The sequence below is a fragment of the Acomys minous genome (assembly GCF_964271855.1).
Source record: "Acomys minous genome assembly, chromosome: 12".
Taxonomy (NCBI): Eukaryota; Metazoa; Chordata; class Mammalia; order Rodentia; family Muridae; genus Acomys; species Acomys minous.
In genome coordinates, this window is record NC_140493.1 from 66159062 (window position 1) to 66179906 (window position 20845).

Sequence of the window (20845 nt, forward strand, 5' to 3'; positions counted from 1 at the left end):
TCTAGTTCCGGGGGATCTAGCACACTCTTGAAGTGTGCTCTCGGGGCTATGTGAAGCCCAGGCACACATGCAGAGAAAATATGTACAGAAAAAATAGTTCTTTGTTTTTCTTTTTTGTTATTGTTGTTTTTTGAGACAGGGTTTCTCTGTGTTGCCCTGGCTGTCCTAGACTCACTTTGTAGACCAGGCTGGCCTCAAACTCACAGTGATCCGTGTGCCTCTGCCTCCCGAGTGCTGGAATTAAAGGCGTGTGCCACCACGCCTGGCCAAAAAAATTAGTTTTTTAAGAATAAAGAAAGATAAAGGAAAATGTTCCTAGGGGACAGTTTGTGTCTCTGCCACGAGAATATGCTTGGAAGTCTATGTATATGCATGAATGGATGCATGCTGTGACTCTAGTTTGCAAAGTACAGCAGTGATGGTGTAATTGGGTGAGTAATAGTGAGACTATGTCCTGGTCACCTTTCTGACAAGTGCCATGTGTTTTACACTCTTGCCTCCTCCACTTTCTGTGCCTGTCACTGGGCTCCTTCAGGTTTGATGGGGATGAGCTCACCACAGATGAGAGGATTCGCTCCCTGGCACAGAGGTGGCAACCCAGTAGGAGTCTGAGGCTGGAGGAGCAGAGCGCCAAAGCCGTGGACACAGACATGATTATCTTGCCGTGCTTGGTATGTCACCTACCTTGGGATCAACGTGTTTGTACTTCTGCCCCCTATAGTGAGAAGGCCAGGCCTCTGTAACTGTGGTCTTGGCTTTGCAGTCCCGGCCTGCGCGTTCTGACCAAGCCACTCCTGAGTCAAACCCTGTGACCCAGAAGCTGATTTCCAGCACAGAAAGTGAGCTACAGCAGAGCTACGCCAAGCAGCGCCGCAGCAAGAGTGCTGCCCTCCTGCACAAGGAGCTGAACTGCAAGAGCAAGAGGGCTGTCCGCGACTTCCTCTTCCGCGTGAACGAGGCCACAGCAGTCCTATATGCTCGCCACGTACTCGCTTCCCTGCTGGCCGAGTGGCCAGGACATGTGCCAGTGAGTGAGGACATCCTGGAGCTCAGCGGCCCTGCACATATGACCTATATCTTGGATATGTTCATGCAGCTGGAAGAAAAGCACCAGTGGGAGAAGGTAGCTAACTGTTCAGCCTAGGTTCCTCTGATCCTTGACAGTTATGAACACAGCGGAGAGAGGGGCTATTCTGACTGCCTCATGGGCTCTCTGGGATCAAGCTGACAGCACAGACCTGAGTTTAGGGAACAGTTGCAGCAATAGACCCTGGACACCTGCCTTGGCCTTCTGCCTGAGTGTTTCACACCTATAGGTCTTACAGATCTCCTAGCTAGCTGGGTCTTCTCAGGCCCCTAGGATTTCACACAATGCAAAGTCAGGAGACATGGTAGTTAGGATGCCCAGGTAGCCTGTGTCCCCATAATTCAGGAAGGCTTCCAATGAGAGTTTTGCCTTCTGTTTTAAACTGTCATTTCTAGCTGTCAATGCAGGTCATGTGATGAGCTCTCCCTGGGTTGCCCCATGACAGGTATAGCTAGAGACTTTTCCAAGACTTTGGCTTCTGAGTAACAGATTTCATCAAAGTCTGTACCATTCTCTAAAGTCTGGTTCTCCAATTTAGTGTTTTAAGTTGGAGGCCATGTTGTATTTTGGTTTTTCTTTTCTAATTTATTTTTATTGTATGTGTATAATGTATGCCTGCATGTACATTTATCATGTGTGTGTTATGCCCTCAGAGACCAAAAGAAGGTGTCAGCCGGGCGTGGTGGCACACGCCTTTAATCCCAGCACTCGGGAGGCAGAGGCAGGCGGATCGCTGTGAGTTCGAGGCCAGCCTGGACTACAAAGCGAGTCCAGGACAGCCAAGGCTACACAGAGAAACCCTGTCTCAAAAAAACCAAAAAAAAAAAAAAGAAGGTGTCAAATCCCCTAGAACTATAATTACAAATGATTGTGAGCCTTCATGTAGATGCTGGGAGCTGAACTAGGGTCCTCTGTCAGAGCAGCCAGTGCTCTTAACCTTGTGCCATGTCTCTACCCCATCTGTTTTATTTTTATATCAGGTTTTCCTTGTTTTCCTTTAAAATAATACCGTGAGACCAGAGTGATAGCTGAGCAGTTCAAAGCACATGCTACCCCTGCAGAGGATAAGGATTTAGTTCCAGCTCTCCTGATGGGCAGTTCACAGTCTCCCCGCAACTCCAGTTCTGGGGGATCCAGTGCCGCCTCTGGCCTCCACAGACACCCACATGAATATGGTGTGCATATATATCTCCAAGCTGCATACACACACATAAATGAGTGTCTAAATAATGCAGGGTCAGGGCCCATTTTCCACGTCCTGCTGCATAGAAGCAGAGGGCCGGCCTAGCAGAGAACATCCTGGTCCACACCTTAGCATCCCTGTGCACTTACTTCTCCTGATGCAGGTTTAGTCACTCTCCTCAGTCTCAGGTGCAGAAATTATGGCTCATATTTGTCTCCTTAACCCACTCCCTGTCGTGCAGTGTGCTAAGCGTGGGGAGGTTGGTGTGTTCTCTGGCCCTGTTTTACCCACCTAGGACCACCACTGGCTTCTGCACATCCTACATTATTTGCCAGCATCACAGCCCTGCAGGCACCAGCAGCGTGCTCCAGCATACCTACCCTCCATGAAGGGCAGCGGGGGCACTGCCACTCATAGCCCCTGTCTTGGACATGTGTTTCTCTCCCCTTTGGTCCCCAGAGCTTCTCATTTTGGCCATGTCCCCCTATGTGCTGCAGTGTTTACTTACGCTCCTTACACCTGCTTGGTGGTGAGCACATTAGGGACTTGGAACATTTCTGACTAGTCTCTTCTTGTGAGCCTCCTAGAAGGGAGCATTCGGACTCAGAGCAGGGCTTTTGAGAGGTGGAGCTGGGGTTGACTTGGGGGCAGGTTGAATGGTGCCAGGCCTTTGGGTGGGTCTCAGACTGAGGCAGGCTCTCCCTTCTTCCTCCTGATGACACTACCTGGCACTGCCCTTACCCACCTTCCATCCTCTCAGATCCTGCAGAAAGTGCTCCAGGGCTGCCGAGAGGACATGCTGGGGACCATGGCCCTGGCTGCCTGTCAGTTCATGGAGGAGCCAGGAATGGAGGTGCAAGTGAGGGAATCGAAACACCCATATAACAACAACACCAGCTTTGAGGTACGGCTGAGCATCAGAGACCTTGTATCCCTTTCCTCACCAACCTGGACTAGGAACACATTTTCTTGTTTCCTATCTGAAGCCATGAGTCCTAAGCAGCCAGGTTTCCCTTTCTCCAGACCCGGCTGTATTAATAGGAAAAAATGGCTCCTGGCCCACGGGAGAGCTTACTTTTCCCATCATAAGCTCCTCACAGTGACTCCTCAGCTTCTTCCAGCAGTGAGCTTGTGTGGAGATCTGGAGTCGACTTCTTTAACTGTCTCCTGGTGACCAAGCCCCTCTTTAGTTACCTACCCCTCAAAGCTTCATCTTCTCCATCCCGAATTTGTATCTAAATCGAGAGCCATAGGAGTCAAGATAAGCCAGGCATGGACCGCCCCAGGTGACATCACACACCTTTCCTTTGCCCTTTGGAGACATTGGGGCTGGCAAAGCCTGAGCTTCTAAGGAGGAGCAGCTAGGACAGGGACACAAGAACTGGCTCAGAAGCTGACTGCTGACCAGCTGGGACATCACTGACCAGAAGTGTAACCCTTCCCAGCCTCCCCTTACAAGCCTCTTCTCTCCCCTGTCCCCGAGTTCTGCCTCATTCTCTCAGCTGCCATCTGTACCCCAGAAGGAATCATCTTGTCCCAGACTGGCCTTTGGGGCTCCTCTTGCTACTGCCTCTTGATTCTCTATCCACCCCCTGGCCTGACTCTTCAGCAGCTGTGCTTCTTCTTCTGGATGAGAGCAGAGAGAGTCTGGACACTCGTTAGTACACATGGTCATGCGCATCCTCTAAACCCCAGCCCGGGCCACACTCCCTGCCTGGAAAGCCACGCTGCTGTCATGTGTCCCTTCCTCTGAGAAGCTTCCTGGGACCACGCTGCTCCAGAGCTTTCCTGGCTGCCCACTGTGCCACCCACACAGTCTTTGTTCAATAATAGAGGAAGGGACAGTGGCTTGCTCATGTGTCACGACCATGGTTATAGTCACAGACACAGTGGCAGCTGGTGACAGTGATACAAGTGTTCTCTGCCATCCTCTCTAGGATAAAGTTCACATTCCTGGTGCAATCTACCTCTCAATCAAATTTGACCCTCAGTGCAACACAGAGGAAGGCTGTGATGAATTAGCCATGGCCAGCAGCAGTGACTTTCAGCAGGACCGGCACAACTTCAGCGGGTCACAGCAGAAGTGGAAAGATTTTGAGCTTCCAGGTAAGTTTAAAACAAAACAAAAAAACAGGCAGACAACTTTGTTATATAGACTTTTCCTTTAAAAATATGTTACACTTATTTATATGCTGGGGGGAGTCGGGCTGGGCCGGAGATTGAGTATGTGTCACAGTGCACCTGTGCAGGTCAGGACCCCTTGTTGGAGTCAGTTCTCTCCATGTGGATCCCAAGGACCAAACTCAGGCTGTCAGGTTTGGTAGCAAGCACTTTTGCCCCCGAGCCATCTCACCAGCCCTGTGTAGATGGCACAGGAAGCATTTAAACATAATAGCAAAGGACAGTGAGGTAGATCAGTGGTAAGGGCACCAGCTGCCAAGCCTGTCAGCCTGAGTTCAAGCTCCACAACCCACGTGGTGGAAAGAGAGAACTAACTACATATAACTTGGCATGTATATGCCTACCACATACACACCTCTCACCCCAAATAAATAAAGGTTAAAAACATTTTTTAAAGCATAAAATTAGCGGGTGGTGGAGGTGCACGCCTTTAATCTTAGCACTTGGGAGGCAGGGGCAAGTGGATCTCTGTGAGTTCGAGGCCAGCCTGGTCTACAAAGTGAGTCCAGGACAGCCAAGGTTACACAGAGAAACCCTGTCTTGAAAAACAAGAAAACAAAAACAAACAAAAAAGCATAATAATTAGAAGAGAAATTATTAGTGGATTTTAAAACAAGCTTAATGCATTAATCAGAAACAACCCAGTCGCTATCTTTATTGCTTCCATATCCTGCCCTTCTCTGGTTTTGTGACCCAGGAGATACCCTGTATTACCGATTTACCTCTGACATGAGCAACACAGAGTGGGGCTACCGATTCACTGTGACAGCTGGACACCTGGGGCGGTTCCAGACAGGTGTGTACTCTGCCTTTTCTCTGTGCATGCTCTGCCCACCAAGCACATCTGGCCAGAGGTGCCAATATCCTACTGACTTGTCTCTCAGACCTTCCAAATGTGTCTGAACCTCATGCCTGGCTTTCTTCACACGGTCATGGTTGGCTACCCATGAACTTGAATGTCAGATAAAGGAGCTTCTGTCAGCATCCAAGAGAAGGATCTTGGGATCAGGGGTTTTTGCCAGAGCCTTTTACAAAAATAAGGAACTAAGAATGTTGTTCTTGTGTTATTTTATAAAAAGAAATTTAGTTTCAGCCAAAATTTAAGTGATGACAAGATTTCACCCTATCTATTAAAATGTGAACAACTTACAAATATAAAACTAATAATATAATAATTGTTTTTAAAATGTCTGTGTTTGGGGATGGTACCAGGGTTTGAGATCTTGAAGCAGATGTTGTCAGAAGAAAGGGTTGTACCTCACCTCCCATTGGCCAAGATCTGGGAATGGCTGGTGGGTGTGGCCTGCCGCCAGACCGGTCATCAGCGACTGAAAGCCATCCACTTACTGCTGAGGATCGTGCGATGCTGCACCCACAGGTAAGCTGTTGGCTCAGTCCCTACTGGCACCTCCTCCTACTCTGTTTCCTAGTTGCTTTAGTAATGTCATCTTTCAGGGGGAAAAAAAAGACAAATGTAATTTTAGTGTCATTCCCTTTAAGTTAGTGGTCTTTGTGTCCTGTTTAAGCAATTTTTGCTTCATTCAAAGGCCCAAAAGGTCTACTGTTTCTCTCTAAGAGCTTTCTTGCTTTTCTTTTCATGCGACATCTATCATCTACTCAGCATGAATGTTGGTATATGAGTGTTTAGTGTCCAGTTTTTGCTTCAAGTCTCTGCTTTTTCTGAGTCCACCTTTGCACTTTTGTCCCATGTCTTCATAGGTTTGGGCATTTCCTTGTCTATCGGCCAATGCTGTCTTAAAGACAGTAGATTTATGACTGACTGACATACCTAACCATGCGGTGTGGAAGTGCTTCATCCTAGTTATTTATTTCAAGGCTGTCTTGGTTGTTTGGTTTTAAGACAAAGGCTCAACATGTAGCCCAGGCTGGCCTACAGGTCTGTCTTCCAACCACAGCTTCCCAAGCACTGGGATTACAGGTGTACCCCACTATTGTTGAGGGTGTGTTTTTGCACTGTTGGTTGGCTTATAGACAGAGTCTCACTATGTAGCTCTGGCTGGCCTAGAACTTACTATATAGATTAGACTGGTCTCAAATTCAGAGATCCACCTGCATGTACCACTGGCTGTGTTGGGCACTTGTAACCCTAAAGTGCCTTGCCATTTTTTTCTAATGATTTATACATCGTTTACCCAAGGATCACCTATCAGTTTTGTATTAGCATGTTAACTTCTATATGTACAGAGTATCAAGGTCATCTCAACTACATAGTCAGTTCAAGGGGAGACCCTGCTTCAAAAAAGAAAAGAAAAGTCAGAGAGAAATAGAAAGATGGTTCAGATCCAGGTGTGGTGGCTCATGCCTGGAATCCCAGCACTCGAGAGGCAGAGGCAGGTAGATCTCTGAGTTTGAGGCCAGCCTGGTCCATGGAGCGAGTTCCAGGACAGCCAGGGCTTGAAAAAACAAAAAACAAAAACAAAAAGCTGGTTCATGAGGACCTGAGCTCAGTCTTCAGCACTTGGGGAAGGAGGACAGCAACAGGTAGATCCCTGGAAACCAGCCCAGAGGACTCAGTGAGGTCTGAACTCATCTCAAAAATAAGGCACATAGGGCCAGAGAGAGATGGCTTAGCGTTGAGAGCACTTGATACTTTTGCAGAGGGCTTAGGATCAATTCCCAGCACCTGCATAGTGGTTCATTATCCATAACTCCGGTTTCAGGAACCCAGTGCTTTCTTTTAACCTCCAAGGGCACCAAGCACACACATACGCGAACATATTTACACTCGGGCAAAACAATCACATGTAAAATAAAATGAATATAGCTAATAAAAAATTTAAATGTAAAGTACAGAGTGACTGAGAAAGGTCCCTGATGTTGACCTCTGGCCTCTGCATGCACACTCACATACACATGAATACATACAAAGACATGAGAAAATATTTCAGTCTACTGTGATGGCACAAGCCTTTAATCACAGCAGGGAGGCAGAGCAATTGTATCTCTGTGAGTTGGAGACCATCATGGTCTACATAATGAATTCCAGGCCAGCCAGTGAGACCCTGTCTCAAATTGAAAAAAGAAAAACAATTTTCTCTGTGTCTCCAAGACCCCTATATAAACATTAATGCCCTCTTGTTCACATCTCCAACCTCCACCTTGGCCAGTGAGACTTCTTTTGTGGTACTGGGATTTGAACCTATGGCCTTCCATTTTGTATACAGTGGTAGGAACTCTACCACTGAGCCATACCCCCAGCCTCCTAGTGGGATTCCAGTAAGTTCTGCATACAAATTTGAGGGGAATCAATTTTCTTAGAATGTTAAATCCTCTAATCCACAACCATTTTATCTTCTAGTGTGGAGGTCCTTGAAATAATTTTCACATTTCTGTAGACAATTCATACAGCATTTTGCTTGGTGTATTGCTGAGTATTTAATGGTTTTGATGCTATTATAATTATTATTTTTTGTTTGTTTGTTTGTTTTGCTGGATATGGTGGTACATGCCTATAATCCCAGCACCCAGAAGGCTAAGGCATATCTAAGGCCAGCCTAGGCTCTGTTGTTAAAACTGTCTCAGACAAAAGAAAGTGATTTTGGTTTTGCTGCTATGAAATTTTGGCCTGTTGCCCTTCTATCCATCATATGTTCTGGGTGAGTGTGTGGATTAGACAGTGCTCAGTCATGGTGTCTGTGGTGGTGAGTCTTTCTTCTCCCTCTCTATGCACAGGCACAATACTTCCTCTACAGTGTTGAATAGAAGTAGGAATGTGGCCATAGCTTCACAGTTCTCATTTCAGAGGAAGGGACTGGTGGCTCTGTGCTATCTACACAGTAGCCATGCATTCTACCCACACCCCCTTGTTCAGACTCCTGACCAGTAAGAGTTGCCCCTCTCTGAAGGTTTAAGGCACACAGATACACACAGTATGAGTCAGTGTAGGCTGGTGATATTCAAAGCTTAAAAAAAGTAATATGAAGTTATTATTTTGAAAAAATTAAAGGAGGGTGCTGGAGAGATAGCTCAGAGGTTAAGAGCATTGACTGTTCTTCCAAAGGTCTTGAGTTCAATTCCCAGCAACCACACAGTGGCTCACAACCATCTATAATGAGATCTGGTACTGGCTCACATGCTGGCAGAACACTGTACAATAAATAAATAAATAATTTTTTTTTTATTAAAGGAATCTTCAAGTCAGGTTTCCTGTCAGTCCCTAGGCTGGCAGCTGGGGAGGGGTGTGGGAAGGCTGGACATGCTTGCTGTTAGTACCATGTCCTCATGTGCAGATACTGTGTGTCCCTCAGCTCCAAATGGGCTTCTGGTAGAGCACCTCGATGGTATGCTATATAAGCAATATGTCACATTGCCAGGGTCCTTGGGCTGGCAGGCCTTTTTGGCTATGGTGCAGATGTCTTTCCACAGTTTGCATGCTCTACCAGTCTTCTTTCCAGAAGGGACTCCCTGGCACTCCTGAGCCTGGGGAGAACTCGCAGTGTGCCTCTCACTGGCCTTTCCCTGCCAATGTGATTCCCCATTTTCCATCATGAGTCTGGAGAAAGACCTGTGGAGTGTGAGGGTGGAGGATACACCACATACTCCCAGAATGCCTTGCCACACTACCTCCTCAGAGAACTAAAGATTTGCTGACCTGAATGTGATGCAAGCCAGAGTAGAGGGCTAATCTCAAAGGAGGGCAGCCCTGCAGGTGCCTCTTGCCTCACTTTCCAGTGCTTTCCTGAAATCTAGCAATGAAACATATTTGTAAGTCCTACTGAACCTGCCATCTGCTTACTTTATGAGCATATGCTCCTTTGGGAGAAATGACTGACTATTAAGACAACACTCAATGGGAAAGATTCTTTTTCTTTTTTGTTTTTTGTTTTTCAAGACAGGGTTTCTCTGTGTGTAGCCTCTGGCTGTCCTGGACTCGCTTTGTAGACCAGGCTGGCCTTGAACTCACAGAGAACTCTGCCTCCCTGATTACTGGGATTACAGGCATGTGCTACCACACCTGGCAGAAGATTCTTTTTCAAGTTAGAGAAAGGCAAAATCATTACATGAGTGTGTGTGTATACACGTGTGTATCCTGTAGTGAGCCCAGAGAATTGTTGATTTCCTAATTTTCTCTTCTGAGATATTTTGAGCTGGGGTCACAGCCCATGAAGGGCCAGGCACTCAGGGTTCTCTGCACACTGATCTGAGAAGGACTGTGCTTCTCCTAGAGGCGGCGGGATTTCAAGTCCAGCAAAATTGCAAGTGCATTTTCCCCTCCTTCCTTCCTTCCTTCCTTCCCTCCCTCCTTCCTTCCTTCCTTCCTTCCTTTCTATTTTCAAGACATGGTTTCTCTATGTAGCTCTGGCTATCCTGGAACAAACTCTGTAGACCAGGCTGCATCGAACTCAGAGATCCATCTGCCTCTGCCTCCTGAGTGCTGGGATAAAGGTGTGCGCCACCACCACTGCTGTACGTGCATTTTCTGTTTTATAACAGAATATCAAAATAATGTTTGTCTTCCCTGTCCATTCAGTAGTTCGTTCTTTTTCATTTGTAAGTGCTACTTGATTTTATATGTGATGTGTTATACCTTGCTTTTTCCCCACTTAATATTTAGCTTAAGGTAGCATGGTAGCTCACCCCTTTTATCCCAATGTTTGGAAAGCTGAGGCAAAAGGATTGTGATAACTTCAAGAACAGCCTAGGCTACCTGGTGAAGCAAAAGAAAACACATTTGCTTCGAGTTTTTCCAACTGTCATGGGAAGGACTTCATAGGGACCATTTTAAAAAACACAGCAAGGGCCAACAAGCTAGCTCAGTGGGTTAAAACACACCTACCAAACCTAATGACTGACCTGAGCTTGACCCACAGGTCCCACATGGTGGGAAGGGAGAACCAACTCCCACAGTTCTCCTTTGCTCACCATGTGCATACTGGGATAAACACATACACTCTAAATAAGTAAATGTATAAATGATAGATGGATAGGTAGGTAGATAGATAGATAGATAGATAGATAGATAGATAGATAGATAGATCAGAATAAATACATAAAAGTGAAAACAGTTAAAATAAAAAATGCAGTAATTCCTGTGAACATACTTCAAGTTCTCTGGATTCCTTAGAATAATTTTTGGGGCTTAGACTGTGCCTCTCTTCTCCCTTACTGTTGATGACTTTGTGACTATTTCAGAAGTGGGGTGCCTATTTTATTATGGGGTGGAAAAAGGAGAGCTGGACCTGCAGTTTCTTTCAGCTATCTTCCTTGGATGGCCTACTTCTCAGTAAACTGACCTCATGCTTCCCCCCCCCCCCCAGTGACCTCTGTGACCTTGCACTGTTGAAACCCCTGTGGCAGCTCTTTACCAACATGGAGTATGGCCTGTTTGAGGATGTGACACAACCTGGCATCCTCCTGCCCCTGCACCGTGCCCTCACTGAGCTCTTCTTTGTTACCGAGAACCGTGCCCAGGTAAGGATGTGTCTACCTCTTGCCCTGAAGTCTGGGCGGGGAGGATTGTGCCTCTGTATGCTTGTACCTGTTTCTGCTCATGGCAGGACTAGGGTCACACCCCCACCTCCAAGCCCAGGGTGTGCAGGCTGCACACAGAGGTAGGCCTGGGCTTACAGTCCAGCTTCCATCCAACATGTACCCATACTCCTAGCCCTGCGAAGAGAAAACTTAGGCCAACCTAGATTGCTTATTTTGTCAGGCCTATAGCCAAAGGGGAGTAGGGACTGCCTTGGACCAGCTCTTGACGACAGGGACTTCTGGAAAATCAAACAGATAGGTTCCTCTTCCTCTTCTTTCTTCGCTGAGGCACAATAGACTTATTGAATTGCCACATGAAAGGGCCTTTCATAAATCCTTTGCCTGTCCTCAGGGAGACATGACAAGAGTCCCTTGCCTAGTCACCCTGTGGGCACTGGGGTTAGCTTTGAAACCAGGTGCCTGGTCCACCAGCCTGGCTTCTTTGTGGCTGTAGAGTGTGTGGTGCCACAGGTGCCTGGGGGTGAGCAGTGCTTACCACCAGGAGGCCCCTGTTTGCTTGCTGAGTGTCCTTTGTTCAACCCCGCTGCCTTCTATCATTCAAGAAACCCATGCTTTCTTCACAGGAGCTCGGCCTGCTGCAGGAGTACCTGCTGGCCTTAACCACCGAGGACCACCTTCTCCGATGTGCAGCACAGGTACCCCTGCCCCTGTCTCTAAAGAGCTTGCCTGTAGGTCATCTTCCTGAGACAGATGACACCATTGCACTTGCCAGGCCAGAGAGAATGAGTAGCTTGACAAGTCCTACCCCTCCACCCCACCCGCACCCCACTCCCCTACCCTACCCCTCCCACACACCACACCACCCCACACCACCCCCACTCCCCTACCCTACCCCTCCCACACCCCACACACACCCGAGTTTACGTGGAGCTCAGTTGCAATTCAGTTACTTCCTTCTGGCTCTCAGAGGAGGGAGCCCCATTTATCATTGCCACTCATATTAAACTGTGGGGTCAGAAGACACTAGCAAGAATTTTTGTCTCTAAAACCAAAACAGCCAGTGCCTTCACTTTAGTTGGCTAATCCTGGAAGTTTCCATAGGTTTGGATTTCAGATATTTTTGGCCGTGCTTTGCTTCCCTGGTAGGAAAACTCCTCTCCCAACAGCTGTGCTTCTAGATCATAGCGGATGCATAAAAACTGCTAGTGGTGTGTGCCGTATGCATCACTGTAAAGCATTAGAGATTAGACTTAGTGTCTAAATTAAGACAGTTTTTAAACATTTATGTATCAATTCATTTTTAAGACAGTACTAAGCACAGTTCATATTAATGTGCTTTGGGAAAACTCTTTTCAAAACAAAATAATCTTGAGGAAGGCGGCCCTAGTTCCATTTTTGCAGACTTCTTTAGTGTCTGGCCCAACAAAACACAGCTGGATTGTGTCTGCTCTGCACTCATCCTGGAAAAGAAACTATGCTGTATGTTCAGGAAGTGGTAAAAGTAAAACTTGAGCCTGTGCCCTCTCCTCAAAGGCCTGGGCTCATTGGCCCCAGCCTGTGTTTGGAGAACTGGACATGCCCTCAGTAGACACCATTGTGTTTATTCCCTAACTCTAATGGAGACAGATGGGGACCCACAGCTCACAGACAGGTAGGCCTTCACCTAAGCCTCTTCCCGGAGCCCAGTCCTTCAAGGCAGGCTCTCTGGGCAAGATTAGAAATGCCTGCTCAAAATGAGCCTCCCCCACCAATGTGGGGATGAAAAGCAGGTGGAACTCCGCTAAGACCTTAGCAGCTACCTGCACTGGCCACTGTGGCCCTTGCTTTCTCGTGCTATAAGAGATTTTGATGTTTGGCTGCTTTGGCTCCAGATTTCTTTACCATGGACTCAAGTGACCCTCATGAGCGCCGCATGTATATCTAGTCCCTCTTCCCCACAGCTGTCCAGTTTGTTCATTGATGTTCTGTCTGTTAGCCATATCTTCCTGGAACAGCCGCTTCCCCAGCACTGTTTATGAGCTCCCCAGGGGTACCTCTCCTCTAGCACTCGTGCGTGTGTGTGTGTGTGTGTGTGTGTGTGTGTGTGTGTGTGTGTGTGTGTACATGTACGTGCATACATATGTGTGTGTGTGTGCGCGCGTGCGCGCGCACGCATACTTGTGTACCCTTGCCTAGGGGACTAGACTGCTGCCATGACCAATGGTTGCTTATTACCTACCCCAGGGCTTTCCTGTGGGCTTTGGTTTTGTTTTCTTGCTCACTCTACCTGTGAGCCTCTGGGTGAGGAGACTACTTCTGCCTCACCACATCAACCTCCAGCTGAGGAACTTAGGCTCAAGGCTGAGCAAGTCAGTGGCCCTTGATGTGGATGACTGCTCTTTCCCTCCACAGGCTCTGCAGAACATCGCTGCTATCAGCCTGGCCATCAACTACCCTAACAAGGCCACCCGCCTCTGGAATGTTGAGTGTTAGCCTCAATGTGGCATGCATGGACTTGATCATTTGTCTACAGGGGTTTGCAGCAGACCTCCAGCCTTGCTCAGGAAACCCCTGCAGCCTCTGCACCCAGCTCTCTTTGAGCCCACCTTCTACTCCCATCTGGATGCCAAGCAGCTGCCTCACCAAAAAGGCCCACTGTACAGGCTCCACATGTGCAAGAAAGCCCAGCAGTGCGGAGTAGCTCAGAAAGGGCCATCAAGAGGCCTTGGGAAAGTTGTTCAGAGAATAGAGACCAGTCTCCTCCAGGGCTGCCCCCAGGGGAGCCACAGCACTGATGACCTGGAAGCAGTCTTTGAAAGGATCTGTCTCCAGTGTGGGAACTGCCCAAGCTTGCCATCAGGGAAAGGTGACATCCACACAAAGCCACCTCTGCAGTGAAGCTTGCAGCTTGCAGCAGCAGTGGCCCACTTGGAGAACCAACCCACAACCAACGTGGGCGCCTCCCAGCCACCTCGAATTCCCTAGTGATCTTTATGCCGCAGGCCAGCTGGCCGACTCCCCAGTGACAGCAAGTGCCCTTGGGAACATCGACAGCCCTGCTTGTCACCCGTGCAACAGCGCCCATGACACATGTCTGTGTTTCTTCACTTGTTTTAGTATGTTTTGGGTTCCCCTCATGTTTTTACAAAAGAACCCTACAGACTCCCTGTGAGGTCCCCTAGGGAATGCCTAGGAACAAACTGGTGTGTGTGGAAGTGACAGAAGTGGAGGGACTCGTCAGTACCTGCAGTGCCAGTAGTGCCCTCAGAGGAGCCCTTGTTCAGGAGTCAGGACAAACCTGACTATACCTCTGCTCCAAGGTCATGGTGATAGCACACCTACCACCATGGGCCTCTTGCCTGGCTGGTTAGCCGTCACTTGTCTAGCAATAACTACATTAATTCTCGTGAATGCTTTTGCATTTTCCATGTATGGCTTTAGCATTGCCCTGGAGTGCTGATGATTCTTTCCAGAACCATGGACTGGGAAGCTGGGTCAGCATCAGGCCATGGACTTGGAGGAAGAAAGAATCCTGAGGTGCCTGCTGTTGAAGAGCAGGTATCTAGTCCAGAGGCATGTCCCACCTCACAGGCCTAATGCCAAAAAGGCTCCTCATAGCCAGAGCCACACTTGGCTGGCTTGTGTTGCCATGGTCCAGATGCCACTTTGGCCTCTGAGGATTCTTCTGGGAGTGGGCAGGGACTGGGCTGACAGAGCCTGAGCCTGAAAGTCTGGGAGCATCTTCCACAAAGGTGCTCTGCCTTCTGGCACCACTGCCTGCCTGGCCCTAGAATTAGGTTCTCTGATGAACCCCAGTGTACAGGAAAAATGGTCACAGAGTGGGAGGGGATGGGCTGAAAAAACACAGGAACAAATGGAGTGACCCATGGTCCACCACCCTGACATCAAAAGGAGCCTGGTCCAGTTCCCATGGTGTGGGACATGGTGCCGGCCCATAGGAACCTCTGCCTCATCTTCTGCTCTTTGCCAAAGCACCTGTGCTTTGCAAGCTGCCTAAACCCCAGAGAAGGGCCCTGCTGCATGCTGCTCCCTCCAAGTAGGTCTCAGATGAGAGTCAGAACAAGTCTCAGTTCATGGCGAAGAGTCCTCACAGTGGCTCAGGTCAGATAGCAGTCAGAAGACGGGGGAGGAGATGGCACGCTCACACCCCTGCACACCCCAGACTGACTGAGTAGAGGGAGCAGATGGGCAGGGCAGGGCAGGGCTGGGGCCTCTCTCGGGACAGTGGCCCCAGCTCTCCTCCCCGCCTTCCATTAGGAAGAGAAATTGTAAATAAACGCTGGACTCCATAGCTCCTCTCCACTCACTGCTTGCTGTTTTCTCTCCCTGTGCTTCAGTTTCCCTTTCACACACTCACAGCTGCTCTCTTACAGGGGCCCTCCTGACCTGGCCACCTGCAGCCCACTGCCCTCTAGGCCACTGGGTGGCACTGCTGAGCCAGGCCATGTCTCCTGACCCCCAGCCTGGGCAGGAGGTCCCGAAGGATTTGCATCAAGGCCGAAGTCCCTTTGACCCTTAGGTGGCAAGACTGCCTGGACCGAGACAAAACTGGCAGGAATAAAGGGTCGTGGAAACATGTGCCTAATCTATAAAAAAAATTCTGTTCCAAATCATATATATTTTACAGACACTGTTCTAATGAGAGGAGTGACTTATTTTCATCATCGTTTTTAATTTGTTTTCTTACAGGTTTACGATTTTGAATTTTTCTTATTTGGTTGAGAGAAAGAATTTTGATTATATCAGCTGAGTGAGTTCAGCCTGTAAAAAGAATGTTTTAAGTTGTGGATAAGATATGCAAATGAAGAGAAATATATTGTAAAATTCTATATAAAAAAAAAGGACAACTCTGTGTCGATTTCTCCTTTTCCCTTTACTTTCACCATTCCCTCTTGGAAGGACCTCACTGTATCCCCCTGAAACCCACAGTCCCCTGCCCTTGTCTCTCATTCCTGGCCCTTCAGTGTCTTGTGAAATATACTTTGGAGTTTCTGCTCAGCCAAACAGATGGGATTTACAGAACCTCATCACTGCCTTCTTGTGGGAAGGCTCCTGCCAGATCCCTCAGGCCCAGCCTCCTAAGTGTTGATGGGACTGTGGCCACCCAGGGGATCCAGGAATTCCCCTCATTCACCCCCTTCTGTACAGCATGTCTCAGGTTTGGCACACAAATAATGTCCCCAAGTTCACTCCTCTCCAGCTAACTATCCCAGCACCACCTTGCCACCTTTGGCCCTCTTGTAGCTCACAGGCCTTCTGCTGCCCTGGGACAGCTTCTCCTCCTGCCAGCCTCACCCGACTCATCTGAGGTTGACACTTGTTCCTCCTCAGGTCTCTGAGTTCCACATACCACGCCGCCCCCTTCTCAGACACTTCCCCAGGCTCAAAGCCATCTTGCAAGGTGGAAGAACTTGCCCTTTTAGTAGAGTCTGAACCTAACCCACCCTTGAGGCCCACAGATCCCCCAAACCTGAGGCTCTAGGGGAGCCCCAGGCAGGGTCTGAACACAGACTTAGCTTCTCTCATTGGTGAGACCAGTGAGAAGCCTGGGTGAGCATGATGCTGAGGAGAACAGGGACATCCTGGCCTCTGCATCTCCCTCTAGGGCTAATAGCTTTTGCTTTCCTCCCCTTGGCTTGTCTGAGAACCATGGAGCTTAACTCTGAAAAGTGGGGCTTCCAGCCTTTCCAGTTGATGTCACCGACAGCACAGCTATGTGGAAGTTCCATGCTCAGATGCCACTGAGTCAAGCAGGTCACAGCTGCACTAGGTGACTCCAACCCAAGCCCTCTAGAACTGAAAAGAAAGGTAGAATCCCAGCAAATGAACCACATTTGTGCATGTCAGTGCTGGATCCCTCAGCATGGGAGAAAAGAGAGCGCTGTTGGGGCTCAGCCTCAATGCCCAGCTTCATAGCCTCTCAACCACACCCCAGTTCCCCCAGCATGCCAACCAGGGAAACTGCATGGAAACTGCCCGGTAGAAAACTAGACTTAGCCTGAGCCCACATCTACATATGACTCTCTTGCTTAGTCATTGCCCATCTCCCTCCTTCCTCACTCACAGGGTCCACAATCCCTTTTTCAATATCCAAGCTTTTATTGTGTGTGTTTTTTTTTTACATTATTTGTGCATGTGGGTGCATGTGCACATGTTCAGAGGTCAGAGGATACTTTGCAGGAATAAGTTAGCACCCTGTGGGTTTCAGGTCATCAGGCTTGGTTGGCAGCAAGCACCTTAACCTGCTGAGCCATCTCACCTGCCCCAGAATCCAATCTGTGGGTCACAACTGTAGATTCTTCAATCTCAGGAAAACTATGTCTTTTTACTCGATCATGAGGGGTTATCCTTGGGTGGTGCCCTCCTTAGGTACCATCCTAGCAATCTTGTTTGTTTATAGGATGCCTCCTTTCCCATCTCCTCTTGGAAGCAGGGTGGCTGTGAACCATTTCCTGCCACAGAGACACTGGTGCACTTCTAGGAGGCTATAGGGCAGTGGTTCTTAACTTGTGGGTTGCAACCCCTTTATGAATCGACTGACCCTTTCACAGGGGTTGAATATCATATATCCTGCACATTATATATTTACAGTACAATTCACAACAGCAGAATTATATTTATGAAGTAGCAATGAAAATAATTTCATGGTTGGGGTCATCATAACATGAGGAACTGTATTAAAGGGTCACAACAATAGGAAGGTTAAGACCTACTGTGCTAGGGGATAGATTCTTGCTCCCACTGAGATAGCAAAGCACAGAGCTTGGAGACCCCACTGTAGTGTGCTGCTGTCAGGTGAGAAGCCAGTGGCCAAAGAGCCACTACACAGCCGCTAACGTGAGCAGGAGTGGGATTCCTAGGGCTTCTGGAGTAAAGAGAACACGGATAAGAGTGTATGTGGCCGGGCGTGGTGGTGCACGCCTTTAATCCCAGCACTCGGGAGGCAGAGGCAGGCGAATCACTGTGAGTTCGAGGCCAGCCTGGTCTACAAAGTGAGTCCAGGACAGCCAAGGCTACACAGAGAAACCCTGTCTCGAAAAACAAAAACAAAAAAAGAGTGTATGTGGCTGCCTGGTCTCTTCTCACTTGAAAATGAAAGTATTTTCTGGCCCAAATTTGGGCCACAGTTGGGCACCAGTGTTGAAATAAGGCGATATCCCTCTTGTCTTCTAACACCCATGCAGAGAGACACACAAAACAAATAGGAGATAGATAGATAGATAGATAGATAGATAGATAGATAGATAGATAGATGCAATTTTTGGGATATCAACAATATATAAAAAGATAATGTATAAACATTTCTTGAAATAGACCACTGAACTGACAAGGTCTAGTCAAGCCGATGGCAGCCATCAGCAAATTCTCCTTTCTAGGGACTCCTGGCTATTGTAGCTTCTCTCAGATCCAAAGGAGTTGAGCCTAAACTTAGAAGCAGTATTCCAGAATTCAGTGAGCTTTCTCCAGTCTTGAGCTCCAAACTAAATTTGTTTGTATGTGTGTATGCACGCACATCCTTGCATGTACACACACCACACACACACAAGCATGCTACATTGAATTTGTGGGGGTCATAGGACAACTTAGAAGAATCTGCTCTCCCTCACCATGTGGGGCCCAGGAAGTAAACTCGAGTCCGTAGGCTTGGCAGCGAATGCCTTTACCTGCCAAGTTGTCTTGATGGCCCCTAACAAACTAAATTTTAAAAGGAGAGTTCACCAGCTCACAAACCTGAGAAAGAAACCTAAGGGTCACATCTGACTCTGGCCAGAGAGAAAGTCCATGGCTTGAAGATGTGAGGCCAGCCTGTCTGTCTCTCCCTGCCCTCCCCTCTCCCATTCTTCCTGGATTTTTACTCACAAGAGCAGTTCTCACTCCTTTGCAGAGACTCCCTGTGCCTCTTCATTGGGAGGCTTCTCTCAGCTGTCAACCACGGTTTACCTTCATGTTTAAAAAGCTACTTAAGACACTCGCGTCCTTATGGCTTCTCAGAACTGCTGAGCAACGTGCATCCATGACAACTGGGCAGGTGCCATGCCTAGGAAATCCCCACATAGCCACTGTGAGTCCTGTCAACACAGCTGCTCAGCCACAGCATCAGGTGAGACACCCTAAAATATGGTGAGGAGACTGTTCATTTGGGCAGAATTTCACAGCAGAAGAGGGACAGCTAACTAAAATTTCTTTTACATTTTAAATTTGATTTTTAAAATTGACACATTATCATACATATTTGTCAGGTATAACGTGATGTTCATATTTTGTTTTGCCTTCAGTACTGCAGATTTAACGCAGGGCTCCCACATACTAAACAATCATCTGACTTCTAGGTTCTCTGTTTTGCTTTGTTTTTTTAATTTTAAAGTCTAAGTTCTCCAGGATGGCCTTGAGCTTGCAGTCCTCCTGCCTCAACCTCCCAAGTAGTGAAGATTATTGCAGTCCCGCTCCTCCAGGTCCCACTTACTATTTCATTATGTGGGAACATTCTGAAACCTCTGTCGGGAGTGTAGCTCAGGGACAGAGCATGTGCTTAGCCGGCTCTTTATCCAGGACCTCCTTAAAAAGTCCTCTTCATGAGCCGTCACCCATTTTTATTCTGTGCTAGTGAACAGTAGCTTTTCCCCTGTGCACTTTCACCTCTTCGTCTGGCTAGGACTCTTTTCGACTCTGCCTTTCCTGACTTAAAGACAAGATTGTATTCTCTGTGCCTGCATGTGTGTGCACCACATGCACCAGCGCCTGACGAGTACATCAGATCCCCTAGAGCTGGAATTCACAGAGCTGTTAGCCATCACATGGGAGCCACTGCCCCAGCTTAATCTGCTACCTTCCACTCAGCCTTGCCTCCTACCATTCCCAAAACAGCCCCATCAGCCGGGAACCAAGCCTGTGGGGGACATTTCACACTCAAACCAAAGGGTTGCCTGCCTCCTTTAGTACATCTCTAAGATTCCCCGAAGTCTCAACAGTTCCAGTGTTGCTTAAGAACCCAAGTCTAAATCATCTTCAAGGACTCAAGACAGAGTCTTAGCTGTGAGCCCCTACAAAATTGAAATGCCAAGTTACATACTTCTAATATTCAGTAACACAGCTTAAATATTCTCATTCCAGAAGGGAGGGGGGAAGGGTTGGAGAGGCTGGACCAGAGGAGAGATAAAACCCAGCAGGGCAAACAGTAAATCCTGTACCTCTAGCATCTGGAGCATGTGACAGGGTGATGTGGGCTCAGGCAATCCTGGTACTGTGGCCGTACTGGGTTCAGCACATGTGGCCTCTCCTGGGCCGGCTCTGCTCACTACAGCTTTCCTCGGCAGGTGTCCCACGTCCCCGGCACCCTCAGCCTCCTGAGTTCTCTGCTGCAGTTTAGGCTTCACCCTCACAGCTTCACACAGTTCTTCCCTAGGTGCCAACAGGAGTTCTGATCCTGACACACAGTACCGAGTCTCCCAAGTTTCTTTTGGAATCTGGGTAAAAGTCTCTATGGCCCATTTGTGTTCTGCATGCCTACAAAAACCAGTCGTGCAGAGTCTTCAGGTCAAGCCACCAACTTGAGCAATAGCCAGGCCCTTCTACATGGAGGATGCTGTGCCTCTGATTGGCTGAACAACTGAATGAGAAACGCTTTCCTGGGTGACCCTTGCTTGTTTTCTTTGTATGTCTCTTGTTTTGTTTTGTTTTGTTTTGTTTTTAAGACAGGGTTTCTCTGTGTAGCCTTGGCTGTCCTGGACTTGCTTTGTAGACCAGGCTGACCTCGAACTCACAGCAATCCTCCTGCCTCTGTCTTCTGAGTGCTGGAATTAAAAGCATGTGCCACCATGCCTAGCCTGCCATTGCTCTTCTCAACAATTTTATTTGGTGATTTTACTTCTTCACACTTTCAGAGCCTTTGTGCCTGTGATGGGTGCTGTCTGGTTAACTCTTGAAAGGCCCTCAAGGAAATT

General features: G+C 48.1%; 1 protein-coding gene across 3 annotated transcripts in view; it reads left to right on the forward strand.

Annotated features, from left to right (window-relative positions):
• Positions 1–15756, forward strand: part of ZZEF1 (zinc finger ZZ-type and EF-hand domain containing 1) — a 124141-nt gene extending 108385 nt beyond the window's left edge. For all 3 annotated transcript variants that reach the window (XM_084751296.1, XM_084751295.1, XM_084751297.1), the window contains exons 47-55: positions 536–671; positions 764–1123; positions 3031–3174; positions 4208–4376; positions 5149–5247; positions 5664–5829; positions 10730–10883; positions 11528–11599; positions 13296–15756. In XM_084751296.1, coding sequence (XP_084607422.1) covers positions 536–671; positions 764–1123; positions 3031–3174; positions 4208–4376; positions 5149–5247; positions 5664–5829; positions 10730–10883; positions 11528–11599; positions 13296–13376 — 1381 coding nt within the window. In that variant the 3' untranslated portion in view covers positions 13377–15756. The remainder of the gene's footprint in view (positions 1–535; positions 672–763; positions 1124–3030; positions 3175–4207; positions 4377–5148; positions 5248–5663; positions 5830–10729; positions 10884–11527; positions 11600–13295) is intronic.
• Positions 15757–20845: the final 5089 nt, after the last annotated feature.